The 20,036-nt window shown below is 33.8% G+C and overlaps 1 protein-coding gene across 4 annotated transcripts in view; it reads left to right on the top strand.

Moving 5' to 3' along the window:
• The window catches only part of LOC107850298, a 31,684-nt gene extending 16,255 nt beyond the window's left edge, over positions 1-15,429 (top strand). For 2 of the 4 annotated variants that reach the window (XM_016694717.2, XM_016694716.2), the window contains 3 exons: positions 10,164-10,369; positions 12,818-12,865; positions 14,905-15,329. In XM_016694717.2, coding sequence (XP_016550203.1) covers positions 10,164-10,369; positions 12,818-12,861 — 250 coding nt within the window. In that variant the 3' untranslated portion in view covers positions 12,862-12,865; positions 14,905-15,329. Of the gene's footprint in view, positions 1-10,163; positions 10,370-12,817; positions 12,866-14,904 lie in introns of all 4 variants that reach the window. The other 2 variants (XM_047401069.1, XM_016694718.2) reach the window with 1 other exon arrangement.
• Positions 15,430-20,036: the final 4,607 nt, after the last annotated feature.

The raw sequence follows: 20,036 nt of genomic DNA, 5'->3' as shown, positions 1-20,036 counted from the left end.
AATGAGGTCCCCCCCCCCTATTCGGTTATCCCACATCCCTCTATAGTGCCATTTGCTTGTAGAATCTCATATTTGATCTATTTATCACCCAAATTTCTATAATGAATGCAGATATATCCCCTTCAACCATTGGCTCTTGCAGACAGTAAATGTCAGTTCTCCATTGATTGATTAGACTCTTTAAGACAGTTCTCTTTCACCATCATTGATACCCCTCACATTCCATGAAATGATAGTCAACTTCATAAATCCACCTTCAATCGCCAATCTCCCTTTGGGTCGGGTTCAAGCTCTTGAACTGCATGTCAAAAATTGAACCTTTAATTTCCTGAATGCCTTTCCACATGGTTATTCCGCGGTCTTTTGGAACTTGAGGGGAATTTTTGTTCGACCTCAACATGTCAATTTTGAGAACAATTCTGGAATCTCTCTTTCACGATCTTTGTAATTTACCCTAAATTGTTTACAAATTCTGCTGATGTTGTTGAACATTCCAGAGATACATCTATTCCATGCACTGGGAAATTTGTATCTTCTACTAATAAAGGAGCTTCTTCACATATCTCTAGAGGTTGCATGTTAGAGATTGGTGAAGAGATGAAATATTAGGCTAAAACTTCACCTGCGCAATCAATTTCTCTCCCCAGTTTCCATTTCAATAGCATCACTGTTTCTCTTCTCCTCTTGGTTTCCATTGTTTTTAACTGTCACCGCTTGCATGAAAATCTCCAAAGTTAGACAAACTTGAGCTTTAGTTAACATTGGGTCGTAGTGAGGTGGATTGGGCTTGTTGACAATATTCTATATCAGCTGAATTAGGTCAGGTCCCAATTTTTTCTTTGGACCCAGGCTTCTGAGAGGGAGTAGAGGACTTAGTAGCTGGCAGAAACCCCTCGTGACTATTAGGTGTAGGTGTTTTAAAATTTTCAGTTTCAATCAATGAGCCCACGTAACCCCAGATTGCTTTGCTGATAGGTCAGTAGATAAAAGGATATGACTCTCGTTATTATCCTAAGGATTTAGGGATTGATTTCCTTGCCATCTTCCTCCTCTTCACCGTTGTCGGGATCTCACACCAAATGGGCACCGTCACCTAAAGACTTTGATTTGTGCCTAGTGCAAATGATTTTTGAGTATCATTTCTTCCTTTGCTTCAATCCACCCGACACAATCATCTCCAATTTGTCGGAAAATGGATTTCGACCAGAGGCAACACGGCAACACATAGATGCAAATCCATACCCAACTTTGTGGTTCCTCTTTCGGCCAACATCTTGCAGTTGAATGCACTAGTCCAGACTCATAATGGATCTCACCTCCATTCACCTTTCAAGATATGTTCTGCGTCCTTCCTAATTGAAGTTCGAAGAGGAATTGAGAGTCATTTATCACATACACATTGGTCCCATGGGCTGAGTTCTATACACTGCTCTCCTATCTTCTTACGTCGTTTAGAGTTGGGATTTCATGGTTTGGGGACATAACTCTCCTACAATGTATCTACCAATTACATCGTCTTTTGAAACCTTTGAGACTCCAATAACTTTAATTCTGGAGTTGGGTATTTGAGGTGTCGCTTCTTTTATTGCTTCTAGTGACCATTTATTGCTTCTGACAGCCTCTGAAAAGACCTTTTGATATTATGCTAATGATTGATTGTAGATGGATTCTTTTTGGTTGGGGTCACAAGAATTTTTTCTATGTTCTGAGTTGTTGCTGCCCAACCATCAATTAATTCGATTTTGGGAGATATAATCACTGATGTATTCCCCCCTTGTACTGCAATAAATCTTATGTACCTACCATGTTCGTTGTATTTATGGAAGATAATACGTAATTACCCCCTCCAACTATGACACCTTTTCAAAAGGACACTCCCACTTCGCAGGGGTCTTAATGCCCCCTCGAACAATTTGGAAATAGTATAAATACGACCTCACATTCAACCTCAGTTTTAAGAAAGAGGGAAAAACCGCACACCAATTATTATCAGCCACGTATCAAATTTATTTAGTTTTACATTTTATTTATGTTTCGTACTTTATTTCTTTTTCCTTTTTTCTCTCTCCTTTCTTTCCCAAATTCAATCTTCTTCTCCACCTACCCCATTCCCTTGATCTGTAGTAGTGTGAGACAAGTGAATATGCCATTTTTGTTTCCTATAGAAAATCAGAGAATTAAAAAACTTAATTACCACATGAACAAAGGAGGTTAGTGGGCAACAAGACCTTAATATTTCTATAGAGTGGTGGTCGATTTGCTTTTTTCTTCATTGTTACTACCACATTCCATGATTTATTTAATCTTTAACTCTGATTTTCGTTGATCTTATCTAGAAAAGTTCCACTCAAATATTTTGTTTTCAAAATATTGGTTTCATATTAAATAATTTACCCAATTTTAAGCAACAAATGATCCGAAGAGACAACCTGTAGAAGTTTTCAGAACCTCCTATTTAATTTTACTTCACCTCCTAATAAGCTCCAACTCTCTATTATTGTGATTAAGAACAAATTATCTCCAAATTTAAATTTGAAAATCAAAATCGCTACGATAATCATGGGATCGAAACACCATTGAAATGGAGCTTTGTAGTTCTTCTTAACCAAAACGGTTAGATAATAAATTCAAGTCAATATGTCAAACCTCTCACCAAAGAAAAAATATAGTGAGAGAAGCTTTTGCTTCTCGCTAGAATCTCGGAAGAAGGAGAGAATGTCTTTCAAAGAAGCCTTAGCTTGGCCTTCTCTATACTTAGGGGGGTAGATGCCGTAAGAAAGATCCATCGATAGAACCCAGTTTCTCACTTTCAGAAGACTTAAGTTTGAAGAGAAAGTTTTCTGAAATCTTGCTTGGTTGGTTCTTTCATCAAATGGGTTGGTTCTCCGGAGGCGATCAGGAATTGGGCAGCGGAGGAGTGGGGGTAGCAAAGGGAATGAAGATAACTCAGTTGAATGGCACCCAATTTCTGTTTTGTTTTGTGGAGGAAGAACAAGCCTTGATGGTTCTCCATGAAGGCAGAAGATGGTTTGGCTACAACTTTATGCAGCCGGAGAGATGGTTAGGGCATGAAGGTTGTGTTGATCCATGCGACTTAAGTGATTCGGTAATGATTAATTTGGTCGGGCTTTAGTACATTTATGGTGTGTTGATCTTTTCAAAAAGGTTGGGAATCTTTTTTGGGGCTTTGAACTTTTTGACCTTCATTAAAAGTCTCTGCTTTAGACAAAAACATCTTTCACTATTTTTCTAGTATTTAAGAGTTGAAAATTAATTAAATACTTATAGTAAAATATTTTCTTAATAAAAGTTATCAGAATTAATGATAATTAATACCTTTTTCATTAGTTTAAGAATTTTAAATAAACTAAAATTGATTTTAAGAAGATTTGAAAAATCTAGAAATAAATATGAAAGCGTTAGAATAAGAAAAATATAAGAATTAGCAAATTTTTAAAAGTTTTAAGTAATTATCAAAGATTTTCTAAAGATTTAACTTTAAAAACAAGTAAAGATTGTAAATATAGAAAAAAAAATCGTACTACAAATATGATTCAGATCGATGCGTCTCTCTTAGGCTGCTCTAACAGCAAGGAAACGAGGTTCTACATGACAAATGCAAAAGTAATGATTCATTAACCACTTGAAACTTCTGGTGGTAAAATATATGTGCTTACAATAAAATATATGTTATGTTTACATTATTATATTAAAGTGTGAAGGATCTTTGAAAAATAGATAAAATCGTCTAATTTTAAATAATCCAAGATTACATGTGCGAGGCATGTGCGGTCAAACTAGTCTCCTAAAAATGGGGAGGTCTAGGAATTAAAGATTTGGTGGGTTTTAACAAAGCTTTGTTAGGCAACTGGCTTTGGCGTTTTGGGGTGGAGGTAAAAGCTGTATAGAGAAGGCTGATAGTTGATAAATATGGGTTAATGAAAGGGGGATGGAGAACTAATAATGTCACTATGCATTTGGGTGTGATTTGTGGAGGAATATAATGAAGGGATGGTATCTCATTCAAGGTTGAAAATGGGAGAAGAGTTAATTTTTGGGGACATAGCATAGGTGGTGTGGGGATAACTTATTGAAAGATGATTTCCCGACTCTATAGAATGTCAAGCCAAAGAAACCTGTCTATCCAACAAATTAGGGAGATACATGCTGGAGACTTTTTGGGATTTGAGATTAAGAAGGCATTTTCATGATTGGGAGGTGATTGAGCTCCAAAGGTTGATGGTCGTCCTCCACAGGCAAGTCAATTCGGTGAATGAATCTGACGCTTTGCGGTGGGGTTTGAGGAACAAAGGGGTTCTCTGTTAAATCTTTCTATGAGAAACTCCTAATTAGGGAGGAGGTTGTGTTCCATGTGATGCAATTTGGATAGCCTTGGTGCCAAGGAAGATGTGCTTTTTCTCTTGGAGCTAGCATATAGATGGTGATTTTGATGGTGGAAAATCTTAGGAAGCATAAGGTTGTATGTGTCAGCTGGTGTTACATGTGTAAGGAGTAAGGCTGTCAACGGACCGGAACCGGAACCGGAACCGCCAGACCGGTTTGACCGGATCCAGAACGGTACCGGAACCTCATTACCGTTTTATAGCGTCGGAACCGGAGTTACCGGAAAATTTCCCTTGTTCGGACCGGTCCGCTAGCTACCGGTGTGGAATCGGAAAGGACCGGAGCGATACCGGAACATTACCGGAATAGCGCCTACAGTACTAGTTTTTGTTTTTAAATTTTTTTGTTTTTAAGTTTTAATTTAAATTATAACTTAATGGGATTAATATATAAGTTATATATATATATATAGATATATATATTTTTTTAACTTATATAGTTTATATAATTTATTAACTTTTTTATAATAAATTTAAGTTTTAATTATTTTAAAAGGTTTTAAATTTTAACTTAAAAAATATATGTTAAGTTAATATAATATTTTTAATAAGTTTAAGAAGTTAAAAATTTTCCTAACTTTATAAACTTAAATACTTATTATAATATTTTTTTTTTTCATAAATGCAACAAACAAAAGAGAAATTTTAAAACAAAATTAGGCGAATAGCCGTTATATTTATTCAAATTTCGTACGTTGTACATTTATTACAAAGATATTAAATATAAATCTAATCTACGCAGCCACCTTCTAGGAAGGGTTCTGTGTGAATTAGATCTCTATTGTAGAATCTTATTAATATCTAAATTGTCTATAATTTTTTTGGCGTAACTTTTCTAATTCTTCGGCGGATAAATCCTCCGAAATTGGTCTATTTCCTTGTTCCTCCATTGCTTCCATTCTATCATCACTATTTTCCTCAAAAATTTCATCTATTTCGTCTTCAATATGGGGCGGTAATTTGGGGAGCCCAAAATTTCTTTGTTCGGCATTGATCCAATCTCTAAATAATACCGAAATCTCCAAACTATCCCTTGCTAACGAATACCGTTGATCTCCTATTATAAATCTTCCTGCGCTAAAAGCTTGCTCCGAAGCAACTGAAGAAGCTTGAGCTGATAACAAATCTCGAACCATTCTTGAAAGTTTTGGAAATTGTCTGATTCGGGTCTCCAGTTTCATCTCTATTATTTTTTCGGTCCTGCGAAAGATACGAATTAAAATCATTACTCCTACAACATTGAAGACCAAGTTCTTCGCCCATCTCGTCATCTAAATCATCATATCTACGTCTAGAAGTAGGAGGTTCAATCAACCCAATATTTTGTTTCATAACTTGATACAATTTATATAAACTCCTAGCTGTAGATACTATGCTACCACAACAAGTTTCAACTGATGGCTTTTCATGAAGTCCAATTTCTAAATTGTTGTATAATTTTCTAATCAACATCACTGTACCATATTCTTTATAAAATGGGTTTAATAAATTAGTTGTTAAAAGAATTTGTGGAATAGGAAAGTAATATTTTTAAAATTTTTCAATCATTGCTTCAATTGCCTCTTTGTTAGGACATATTTTTTTTATATTCAACAAGTTCTTTAGAAATAGCAGTAATGGTTACTAAAACAGAAGAAATAGTTGGAGTATATTGAGCAGATACTGTGTTCGTAGCTTGATAAAAAGTTTTCAAAAATTTACAAAGTTCTTCTACTTTAGTCCAATCATCTTCATCTATCATTAAATTAACATCCTCATTATAAGAATTATAAACTAATTGTATAGGTTTACGATATATAACAACTTCAAACATTTGGAACAAAGAATTCCATCTAGTAGGAATTTCTTTTGGAATTTTTCTATATGGAAGGCCACATTGTTGACATTTACGTTTAAAATCATCCATTACCGCCTTTTTTTTATTTTTAAACATAGAACTACAAGCAATTCGCACTTTAAGGCAACCATTTCCAAACAAATGAATACCATCATTTATTATCAAATTTAAAATATGTGCAGAACATCTAACATGAAAATGATCTTGATACACTAAACATAATCTAGTTTTTAACTCGTCAATAGCTTTCAAATTATTAGAAGCATTATCGAATGTGCATGCCATAGGCTTATCAATAAATCTAAAATATTTCATGCTCTCCGCTATTGTACTAGCTATATACATACCGGTTAGACTCATCGACATATTTATAAGCAATAATTCTTTTTTGCATGTTCCAATCGTGATCAATCCAATAAGCCGTGAGAGTAAAATAATCATTACCGACAACACTAGTACCCATATCAGAAGTAACAGATATTCTACCATCAAATTTATCAAATAAGCAACGAAGAAAATGACAATGTTCAGGTTGAAATTTAAAAATATCATTTTTTATTGTATTTCGTGAAAAACCTTTAAAAGAGGGATTATATACTCGTTGAATATAATGAATAAAACCGGGATGCGAAGGAAAACTAAAAGGCAAACCCATAACAGCAACCATTTTCGCTAGTTCTTCTCTATCTACATCTTCACTATATGTCGATGATGAACTTGCTTCAGCCGAGTTAAACATGTCTAAACGCGTTTGAATCATATTACCTCCTACATATTCATGTACAAATGTTGTACCATCTTTTTTTGCCTTAGCCTCGTTTTTTAGACGAATAAATTCTTTATTACATCTCATTAAATGCGAAGTTAGCAATCCTGTCCCGCCATTTTTTCCCCCAGTCAAATGTTTAAAAACATTCTTGCATTTATTGCAAGTAGCAGTACTTTTTACCCTATCATGCTCCATAAATTTTCAAATTAAAGACCTTTTAGTACGTTTGGTACCTTTGGCCCTAGTAAATTCCGGTAAAGGGGGAAGTTCTTCACCGTGTTCCGGTAATTCCGTAACCGGACTAGTAGGGGTAGGGGTATCACCTAATTCTTGTTCTTCTATATCATCTTCCTCCGGTAAGGGCATTCAGGGTCTCATTATCTAATTCCATACCGATACCAACATCGAAACCATTAGGTTGTGATAATGAATTTTCATTAAATCTAGGCGGTAGTGAACTAGTACTATCCTTACTTTTTTTATTTCTACGAAAGACCTTACCAAAAATTGGTTTTTTACCACTACTATTTTTTCCAAAATCCATAATTCAAAATAAAATATTAAAACAAGCAATACAAATACAAATTGATGTTCGTAGATAAATGTAGATACTAAAACTTAAAAATATAGATAATTAACGTAAATAAAAAGAGATTAAAGTTGGAACGAATATACCGAACGTCTGCGTAAAAGCAGACGTATAACAAATGTCGGAATTAAAAGATGATAATTGAAGCTTGTAATATCTTCAAAAAATCTTCAACTCGAACTAGTATAATAAATGAATCCTCAACTTCAAGTCTTCAACTAATATAATAAAACTAGAAATATTTAGAGAGAATGTGAGAGAATATTAAGAGAGAGTATGAAAATTGATAATATTTGTGTGAAAAAATTATTAAAATGAAGTATATTTATAGTAAAAAATTTAAAGGGTGGTGGGGGTAATAATGGGTAGAAATGCAACGGCCAAAAGAGCCGTTGCAAATCAAGTTTTTTTTTTTTTTTTTTTTAAAAGGCTGAAATTTAAACAGTGACGGATCGGAAACCGGTCAACCGGAACCGAAAATACCGGATTTTTTCGCAGGTTCGGACCGGTATTGTATTCCAGACCATTGGGTACCGGTAAACCGGCACCAACCGGACCGTGTCGTTACCGGTACCGAAAATAAATCGGAAACGGCATTAGCGGAACGAAACGGAATATTCCGGTTCCGTTGCCAGCCCTAGTAAGGAGACAGGGGAAGAAGTGGATCATCTTCTCATACATTATGACTTTACCATGAGATTATGGTGGGATATGCTTTGGTGGTTTGGAGTGTCTTGGGTTAAGCCAAAATCTGTGTAAGATTTATTGTTTTGTTGGATTAGGGGAATAGGAGGAGAAGACGTAAGGCTTGAAATTTGGTCCCCTTTCGTTGATGTGGGTTACTTGGAATGAGAGGAAAAGGAGGGCGTATGATGGGGTAGAGTCGAAATTTTCTCAAGTGAGGAATAACCTCTGGTCTCTTATTTTCTTTTGGTGTATGCGTAAAATCCCTAGTCTTATAGAAGAATGGGTGAACTTTGTAGATAATCAAATATTGTAGATTCTTTACCTTTTAGTTTCTCTCTGTATATGGCCATCTCGGCCTTGTTTAGGTATGAAATACATTTACCTTATCACAAAAAACCCAAGAAACAATCACGTTTCAAGGAATAAGCTTAAGGAGGAAAGAACTTAAAATAGCAGAGAAGCAAAAAGATAGCAAGAAAAAAGAAGAATAAGAGAATTGGGTGAGTTGGATGAAGATAATGGGGGAAATAATTTAAAAAAAAAGTTTAAAAAGAGTATTTTTTATAAAATAAATATTGAAAGAAATTTAAAAGTTATTTTTTTCATTAGTTCACGCTCTATTGGAGAGTACACTTTCTATGCTATGTGGGCTTATAATGGGGTGATAGATTCATTTTAAATATGAATAAGGGTGCATTAGGACCTTTACATAGTTGAAGTGACTTTTTAGAAAACGTGTTATAGTTGGAGGGGGTCATTATGTATTTAACTCTATTTAAGGTTGCAATATAACTCAACAAAAAGGTCTCTTGTTTTCCATCTCTTTGTTGACATTCTTCTGCTCCTTCGACGCATCATTGAATACGTTTTTCATTGAATTTCGTAACTTTTAAGGCTTAAAGTTACTTTCCTCATCAAATTTCTGCTGCGCTTAGTCCACTCAAACCAAGTTTCAGACTTTGATGTGGTTTTAGCAGTGTCTAAGGATTTAAAACCAGCATGATAATCATGAAAAATAAAAGCATAATGTTACCTATGAATGAATAAGAAAGAAAAAGGTTAAGAGATAACGTGGTGTATGTTACCTATGGATGAAAAAGAAAGAAAAAAGGCCTCTTCCAGTGTAGAAGACCACCGGAAAAGGGATGTTCTCTCCCCTAGAAAGTAGGAGAGAGGATTCTTGTAAAACATGCCTGAGAGCCTTTTTTTTTTACTGGTCCTGTTTGGCTTATTACTGGGTTTTAGTATCAGGTGTGTACACTTCACAATCTTAAGTGCCTCTTTACTCTATATATGTTACGTATTAAAAAATAAGAATGATAATGCCTTTATTGTTGTAACAAATTGGTGGTGCCAGTACTTTGAAGACCTTATATAATGAGATAATGCCTTTATGTTGTAACAAATTGGTGGTGTCAGCACTTTGAAGACCTTGTAGAAGCTTTAACTAAGAGCGAGCTTTGGTTTCGAAATAAAAAAAGCTTGAGGTAAGGCATTTTAAATAGCTAAAAGAAACATATAGCTGCTTTATCAGGGAAAGTGAGGTATATGGTAAAATAGGAAGAGTATTTGGTTCAAAATGCCTAATCTAATGATGCTCAGTTGTTTTTATAACCGTGGTGTCCGGGCTAGCTTGTCTCAACTAGTTCCACAGAGTACCTACTATCTCGCACCATCGCAAGTACCAGGATAGCTTTGCCCACCAAGGCTTGGGAGAACTCACCTAGTCTTTTTGCCTCCGCTGCGATTTGAACTTGCGACCTCATGGTTCTCAACATCTTTTACTGACCACAAGGACACACTGTACAAGTATGATTTCTCAGATTTAGCTCATATTAGCAGTAAGAGCTTCACTAATTTAGGTTACATCTAAATTAGGTATGAAAAGAAATACATGGAAGAGGCCAAAATAAGATCTGTTGAAAAGGCACCAGTAGAGATTGTAAAGGAGGTTTCATTAGCTGAAACAACTTCTAAACCAGAGGCAGAGGCAACAGCGCAGAAAAATAAGAAGGCAACCTCATCAACATCAGACCAGGATTTGGATGTTTTTCTCCTTGGAGAAGACAGCGATGATGGGCCAGGTACTCTATTTGCCCTACAACATATTTACCAACAGTGGTTTGTGCTTTCCTTGTTTGCTTAATTCAAGAAAGATATACTTTTGTTATCAATCTTTCTTTCATTGCTCTTTCCATGTGTCACTTTTCTAACAAAATGGAAATTAAAAGGAAACAAATAAGAAGTATGGTTATACTGACGACCAGCTCAGTCCTTTGTAGTATATTAGCTAGGTGTCAATTTCCCCTTTTTATTTCTTCCTCCATTTCAATTTGTTTGTCTTACTTTTTTTTTTTTTTTAAATTTGTTTTGAAAAGAATATTTCTTTCCTAATTTGGCAACAATTCAATTCCAACATCCCACATGACATATTTAAGGCCACAAAATTTAAGGACATTTTGGTGCATTGTAATTCTTTAATTTAAGACCACAAGATTCAAGTCTTCTTTACTTTCTTTAACTCTGTGCTCTGTCAAACTAAGTCGAACAAATTGACATGGAGGGAGTACAAGGCATTATTGGATTGATAAAATCTATTTTTACAATTTGAATCCATAATAAATATGGATTGAAACAACCTCTGGTAGAAATGCAAGGTAAGACTGCGTACAATACACCCTAGTGGTGGCCCTTCCTCGGACCCTGCGCATAGCGGGAACTTTAGTGCACTGGGCTTCCCTTTAATAAATGTGGTAATTGTATACATTGCCTTTCCAAAATAATAATGATAATCTTCTGATAAAAAAGACCACAAAATTCAAAAGTCTTCTTTACTTTCTTTAACTCCATGCTCAGTCAAACTAAGACGAACGAATTGACATGGAGGGACTACAAGCCATTATTGGATTGATAAAATTTATTTTTACAATTTTAATCCATAATAAATATGGATTGAAACAACCTTTGGTAGAAATGCAAGGTAAGACAGTGTACAATACACCCTTGTGGTTAGGTCCTCTCGGATCTTGCGCATACAGGGAGCACCTTTAATAAATGTGGTAATTGTATACATTACAACAACAACAACAAACCCAGTGTATTCTCGCATAGTGGGGTCTGGGAAGGGTGAAATATACGCAGTCCATACCACTACCTCCAGAGAAGTAAAGAGGCTATTTCCGGTAGACCCCCTGCTCAAAACAAAGAATAATAATCAAAGTCGTAATAACACATGAAACAAGAAGAAATAACAGAAATAAGACACCCACAAATTAATACCCTACACTGACGAACCAAAGGCACCCACCACCCCCATGTCCTCCTACTATCAGCTCCAACCTATGAACATAGCCCTAAGACTACCGGCCTGGCTATCCCAAAGCTCTCCTAACTACTGGCTACGACTCCCCCACATGCACTAGCCTTCTAACCTAATTCGCTTCCTCCTTACCTTCCTATCTAGGGTCATGTCCTTGGTAAGCTGTAACTGCTCCATGTCATGTCTAATCACCTCTCTTCAGTATTTCGTCGGCCTACCCTTACCTCGCCTGAAACCATCCAAAGCTAGCTTCTCACACCTACGAACTGGGGCATTCGTGCCCCTCCTCATCGCATGTCCGAACCATTTCGACCTAACTTCCCGCATATTGTCCTCCACCGAAGCCACTCCCACTTTCTCTCGGATAGTCTTTCCAAAATAATGATGATAATATTGTGATAAAAAAGATAATTGTAATAGCTGTTGTAATTGTTCCTCTGTTTTTATTTTTTGTTAAATTTTAGTTTGCATATTGTTTTTGTCCACTCCACTCAAGATTGTGACGGTAATTTGTTGCCATCATGAATAAAGAGAATAATTCTAGAAAGTAATTATTTTCATGCAGTCATCTTTAGTTGTCTTGGATCCGAAATTACCATCTCTGCTTTGTTATCATTTAAGTTATGGTCTTCAAATAGTATTTTGCATACATAGTACTATGTATACATTTATGCACAAACATCTGCAAGATGGTTTCAGAAAACCCAATCAAGAGCATAAAACTCAACATATGCATACAATATGCATGGAGATCTTGAAGATCTGCAAGATTGTCAGAAAACCCAATCAAGAGCATATTTCCTTCTCATTCACTAATGTTTGAGAGCATCTTCCTTTCAAGTATGGCTTCTTTTCACCAAGTAACGTTCACCACTATAAATTATGTTAAATGTCCACAGAGCATTGCTAATTACACGAGACATCTCCATTTCTGTCCTGAAGCTTAAAATGTCCACACTGATAACCCCACCAAAAGCTGGTTTTAACTTCTGTGTTGTAGAAGTAATGAAATGGTGGAAGTATTTTAATCCAATTTGCCAATCCAATCATGATGTAGTTATACGTTGCTTAAACTGGCTGATAGGCTTCTCTAACTTTATGAGTTTCATTGTAACATTAGTTTTATATTTCATGTCCATTATTGTTTTTCAACATGGAATATGTCGTTCATTTCTAGACTTTCTTTTCGTGTTGCTGTTGATATATTTGTCAGATGATGGGGATGATGCCTTTGATGATGATTTTGACAAGATATAGATTGGTGAGTCCTATTTCTTTTCTGTTTCAAAACAAATACTTTAACCAGTGACTTATTTGTCTCCCCCTCAAATAACATAAGTTGAGAGTTGAGACCATAAGTCAGCAATTTTGACATGTTTGAATCAAACACAAAATATAGCTGTGTGAATTATGTAATGCAAGTATTGCTGCACTTTCTAATGAGAGGGAACTTTCAGTATGTAAAACAAAGACTTAAGTCATCCACGGCCCCTTAAGTTGTCCACGAAATTCACTTAAGACACCTCAACCCGGCCCTTGTACCTATTGAACACCTCTCCCCCCCCCCCCCCCCCCCCCCGAAGTTGAACCATTTGACTACTTTTCTGACAATCAGCCAAAAGTATAAAATGTGTGTAATACACTTGCGATGGCATGACAGTCTGACAAATTAAACATTGACGTGTCATTTGGATCCAAACAATTATTAAAAATGTATTACAAAGTGAGAGAAAATTAATTTAAGTAAATAAAAATAAATTCTGTAACCCACACAACCCCACAGCCCAGCCCCCCCTCTTCTTTTTCCCTTCTTTATACCATAAATAAACAAAATGGCAGATTTAGATTAAAAAAGAAAGTTCTGGAGGAAGAAAAACGACAAGGCAGCAGCGTTAACGGCAGAGGTGGTGGCCGTTCAAAAGAGGAAGAAATGGTTGTGATGGCAGTAATAATGACAGATTTGGAAAATAAACGACGATAGAGAAGGTGAAGTGGTTGGAGAGAAAGAGGGAGAAGAGGGGTGTATGGTGCAGTGGCCTGGTGGTGTGGTGGAGGAAGTGATGGCAAAGAGGTAAGAAGGAATAAAGAGAAGCTCTTTTTTCGAAAAAAAAAAAGCTAATTAAATGCCTCTCACACGCCCGCCCGACTTGAATTAGACATTGTGCCATGTGAGCAAAAAGTGTTCAAATGGTTCAAATTCCTGAGGGGTGGAGGTTTCAATAGGTACAAGGTCGGGTTGAGGTCTCTTTAAGTGAATTGCATGGACAACTTTAAGGGGCCATGGATGACTTAAACTTTAAACAAATACTATAAGGTGGACAATCTATATAATGGATAACCTAGCTCTATATGTTAGTTGAGAAGGTTGGGAGGGGTGGGTTACACCACAATTCCAGGGTGGTCTCTTGCTGCTATCTTTGAAATTTCCCTCTATGATGTGGGTGCATTTATGCACAATGCATATATGGCATCATTAGGAAGTATGAGACCAAATATCCATATGATAATAATCAAAGTGCCACAAGTCGCTCAGAGTTGTTTCCAAAATTTTAGAATAAATGTTAAGATTCACTGAAAGATTTCTTTTACCAAAAAAAAAAAAAAGTGTGATTTCTCTGAATAATTTCTGCCAGTTATGGTCTCATGGTTTTAGAATGGGTTTAGGGATGGCAATGGGGCGGTGCGGGTTTTAGACTATGCTGGTGCGGTGCGGGTGTGGGGTGGGTTTAAGTAATTTTTTTTTTAAATGGTGCGGTTTGGGGCGGGTTGAGGGTATATGAGGGTTTAAACTAAAAAAAGTTAAAAATTAGTATTAGGATTTAAACTAAAAAAAGTTAAAAATTAGTATTATTCTCATAAATCTACCTAAAATAATATGTATTCTTCACTTAAAATTTTATTATGCTTAAAACAACATGTTTACTACAAATAAACAATTTTATAACTTTTTTAATTTCTTTATTCATCTTAATGAAAATTTGATATTTGATCATTACTTGTCCACGTGATACTTTTCTGATAATTCCTTAGTGAAAAGTGATATAATAGAAATTGGTTGTTACTATTTTCTAGTATTGAAAATATTATGGTTTTCAGTAGAGTTACAAATTTTTCAAAAAAGAAAAAACAAAAAATGTGGGGTGGTGCGGGTATCAGTATGAGGCGGGTTTAAAGGTGATGCAGTGTGGTGCGGGGCGGTTTTAAAATTCGCGGGTTTAGAAAAAATCCGCACCGCACCATTGCCATCCCTAAATGGGTTCTATGCATGTGGTAGCTCTGCTAACTTGGATGAGTCTGCAGGGAGCTCACAACGGTGAAAGTAAGTGCATAGCATTGGCTGCCTTTGCTCGGGAAGTTTGGGGATGAAGTCCTTCTGGATGACGTATTCCTGTGGGATAGCATGATAAAGCCAGCTACATCAATTAGCCAATACTCACCATATTCCATTCCACCTATTCTTCCACGGTGGTGTGTTGCATTTTATTGCTCTTTATTTTGCTATATTCTTACTGGAAATACAGAGGAGAGGGTGGGCAATGGCGGTCAAATAGTGTATGATGGTATTTCGGAGCTGTAAATTTGGATTCATTTTTATTTTCATTTGTCTTTATTCTGTATCAGCAGCAATTTATTCATTATATATCTATTTCTATGTTGGTGGACAACAGTAGATTCGTCTGCTTTCTTTAAATCAAATGGGGAACTATTTTCCCTTTCCGAGAACATTTCATTTGGTGGTGTATAAAAACAGTACTGAATAGGGTGTATTTGTTATACTGAGATTAGAAGTGTGGGCATTAGTTACGCCAAGCTTATTTTTATTCAGTGACTGGATTGATGTATTTTAAGCAACATGCATTGTCATATTTCTAAAACAAGTATTATTTTTTTACAAAAATTTCCTTCACATTTTATACCTTTTACTTTTTGAACAAAGATTTATTATTCATTCTTGAAACTAGAAAATATTTCTTATTTTATTTTCTCACATAAATTATTTAGGGAAAATTGTCGTATTGTTAAATTAAAATAAGTTGTTCGTAAATTTATTTTGTGGCAGAATTTTCTTTTTTGGACAAAGGTAACTTTATTTTGTGGCAGGATTACATTTGAAATTTCATTGAGAGTCCTCAAATGTAATTTTGCTTGAGGATAATTTTGTTTTTTCAAATTAGGATATCACCATCCCCAAATATTTTTTCATTCTCTTGCTAAATTAATTAAGATGAAAAAAGCATATTTTGTTTTGGATTTCTGTTAAGTATGTTATACTTTTAGGCCATTATTGTTATTTTGAGAATAATGCTAAAACTATTAATGTAATTTTTAAAATTGTATTGTCATGTGAATGTTTCTAAATTAGTTGAGTGTAATTTGTCATCTTAATAAACTGAAAAGGTATGATCCATACTATCATACCTGTGTATTATAGCATAAATATTTATTGATCAAAATATCTTTTATTTCTTTAAGAAAAAATTGCCAGTTGGACAGAATTGTAAATTAAAGTAAAAATTACATATATATACACAAGGTAATTTTATCGTATTACATAAAATCCCATATTGAAAAATAAATTACAAAAATCTCAAATTAATTACTTAAATCCCTACTTTTTTTATTTTCTCTCTCTTTTTTCTTTTACATCCCAAATAGCGTCATATTTTCTTTCTAAAATCTTGCTACCTTATCTTTCCAATTATTTATCTGCATTAAACCTCATTATCTCTCTACACCCACAAATTTAGATATACAACAATCTATCTCCAAAATTTTTTTTTTCCATTTTTATTAAAAACCCAGAAAAAATTTGCAATTTCATCCAATATATGCTTCTCTGAATCAGGGAATATATGCTTATCTGAATTTCATAAAAAACGAATTAAGTTGAATCTTCTCCATTTAATGATCGCATATTGTTATTCTTGTTGTTGGTTTTGTTCTTGATTCTTTTGATTATGAAAAATCCAACTTCGCAGAGAACCGTTTGAAGCATCGAAATGATCCAGTAACAATGAAGAAATTGAGGGAACTTGTCATTTCAAGTTCAAACAAGAAAGCTCCAAAATTGTCAAGTAAGAAAAAGGTTGATGATTCTGGATGATCACATCTACCGAAAGTTTAGTTATCATTAAAATATGTATTAGCAGCACTATTTTATATATAAGATTTCATTATACAGCGGTTAAGATAATATAGTGAATTGTATAAGGTGTTCGTATATATGTGAAACAATATTAGATTATATTTATTAGTACTTGTATAAGGTTTACACATACATGTGAAACTGTTGTATGAGGTTGTCTTTTATTTTGTTTTGGCAGTATGATTTTATGTATAAGATTTCATTATACATGTATTAATACTATATTATTAATTGTATAAGGTTTACACATACATGTTTAATAATGTTCTGAAATTTGGTATCCTTATACATGAAACTATATTGTATGAAGATATTGTAACATTGAATTGGTTGATCCATACAAACGCTTCACTACATGTATATTACTGTAGCATAAAACGTTACAATGATAGCTACAAAAGGAAAATTTCTCACGAAAATATTGTATGATGATATAGATATCATGTCAAAATATTTCATCATACATAAGTCTATAAGTCTATATGTACGATGAGTCATTATACATTAGTATACTAGATTTTTACACATTATATAATGTATAAGAACAACCAATACAATAGTAATTACATTAACCGCAGTAACACATTAAAACACGAACTTCTTTAAAATCTATAACAATCAAATTTTCCATATTTATTCAACGTATAATATAATACAATACATATCCAAAAAAATAACAAAATTTAACAACTATAATACGACAACTGTAATTTCTATTAAAATGTGTAGTAGCAGCACTTTCTATGTTCATATTGATTTTTCTGAGAACTGAAGAAAGCAGTAGAAGATTTTTTTTTTCATTGAATGCAATTCAACAAAGAAGAAAATTTAATGTGATGTTTAACATATTTTTTTAATTTAAATTTCAGTTACTATATTTAATAATACACCAGTAAATGTTAAGTTATTAATGGCGATAGTTAAGGAATAAATTGATATTATCAGATTTATCTTTCCTTAAATATAACTCAATCAGCTTAATCATACATTCCAACAGTGTATGAGAGTTGACCAGATGTATGGGTATCTTTCTCAAAAATTGAGAGAGAGAAAGATTGAAGAGATTTTATGTAATTACTTTCACTTAGTAAGAGATTTATGTAATTTATACTAAATTAAATCCTCTCCAATGTGAATTTACGTGTAATTCTAAACCTAATAGAGTTCCTGACTTTTTAAATATAATGTCCTACTTATTCTACAAGTTTTAAACCATACAATTACGGGTGAATCTAAAAAATAGATTCAAATTGAGATTACTTTCAAATTTTAGTCCCAAATAAAAAAACTTTCTTAAAATAGCCTTTACCTATTAACTAATATTTTTTTGAACAAAATTGCTCCTGATCAATGGAGTAAATTACATAAAAAATCCTCATAATGGATAACAACTCCATATTTATATCTTTCAACTTTTATTTTTTTCTCTTCTTAATTATACTTTAATTTTTATTTTTTCTTTTCTCTTTTTATTTTTAATTTTCTCAACCCTTACTTTTTTCTCTTTTTTCCTCTCAACTTTTTTTTTCTTTTATCTTTTATATTATTTTTTATTTTTTTCTTTTATATTATTTTTATTTTTATTTTTTCTTCCTCTTTTTTTTTTCTTTTTAATTTTTCTCAACCCTTAATTTTTTTTCTTTATACCTTTCAACGTCTACTTCTATGTAAAAAACTTTTTTTTTCTTTTAAAATTTTTCTCGCCCTTTATTTTTATTTAATCTTTTTTTAATCAACCTTTATTTTTTTTCCTATTCTCCCTCGACTTCTACATTTTCTTTGATTTTTATTTTTTAATATTTTTCTTCATTTTCTTCTTTTTTCACAATTTTTATTATTTTTGTTCTTTTCTTCGATTTCTTCCATTCAAGTTACATCTCATGAGCAAGAGTTGACACTATCACATTATAAAGGCAAGACTTACGACTTTCGAACAGTAATCTACGTTTAATGGGCAAGAGTTGACACTGTCACTATAATACCTCGAAAAATTTTTCGTTGAAATTTTGTGCATAAATGTGTCGGGATCCTATCTTCGAGAATGATTTATAATTTTTCTGTGTGTCATTTCTTGGATTTCGACCCACCATTTCGTAGATCATCGAATAATCTTTCAAACGATATGTGGATCACCCAAAACGAACACTCGAGCGATGAGTTACGACCATTCCGATCAAACTACGACCATTCCGATCGAACTGTGAACAGTAAGATGTGCAGGATAGAAAAAAAAATATTGCAGCCAGGCAATTTTTTTGATCAACTTCAAATGATCATAACTCCTTGTACATAATAACCTGTGTGAGCTGCTATATATCAACGGAAAGCCCTGAGAGTCTTCTTTCCAATGAAATTAGTTTCATCCAATTTGGACATCGGAGTAAAAAGTTATGACCAATTTACTTCAGCCTATCGGATAGATCACTGAAGGGCAGATTTGACATTAATTGATTTTTAAAGGTATTTTGGTCATTTCCCATTATGGTAACCCTCTATATATATCCCCTTTGAGCTGAGAATTGTCATTCATTTTCCCTCATTTCTCTTATAGCTCTCTCTCAAAATATATGCATATATATATAGAAGAAGAGGAGTTAGGGTTAGGGTTCCAATTGGGGGAAATCGATTCAAGGCTTCGCTTCGCGAATTACTTCCGTCAATCTCTTCGGCTACGAAATCTAAGATATGCAAGTGTTTATCTATGGGATCCTTTCGTCCATAGAGCCTACAAATCCTTTTTCAAAGGCTCAAGATACATGTGTACATATATATATATATATGAGTATACTTTCTAAATTTTCATTGTTTATGTGTGTAGTATTCACATGATGGTTGAGATATATGTGTGGGATGATTATGTGTGTTGGTTGAAGTATATGTGTGTAGTATTTGTGTGATGGTTGGTGATTATGTTGTTGAACTTGATGATATCCAAGAAGGGATCTTTGTATGTTTGTGAAAACTATGGTGGTGTGTGATGTATAAATATATGAAATGGTGATTGAATACTTGTAATCTTGATGAATCCACCTATGCCTAAGAAGTGCATGTAAGGTGTTTGTGAAAATACCTAAGAGACTAGAGATTTTATTTTTATAACATAATAGGTCTAAAATTAATTGATTATGAATATATGATGATTTAAATTGTTAAGCCTTGATTTATACTATTATTCTATTATTTCCTTGTTATGACTTGATAATTGTTATTGGGAATTATATATCCCTACTATTGACATATCAATCAATAGTAGGGATATATAATTCCCAATAACAATTATCAAGTC

Source organism: Capsicum annuum, chromosome 12, assembly GCF_002878395.1.
Source record: "Capsicum annuum cultivar UCD-10X-F1 chromosome 12, UCD10Xv1.1, whole genome shotgun sequence".
In the NCBI taxonomy this organism is placed as follows: domain Eukaryota; kingdom Viridiplantae; phylum Streptophyta; class Magnoliopsida; order Solanales; family Solanaceae; genus Capsicum; species Capsicum annuum.
Note: the sequence above shows the minus strand (reverse complement) of the source record. Positions and strands in the feature narration are given on the sequence as shown.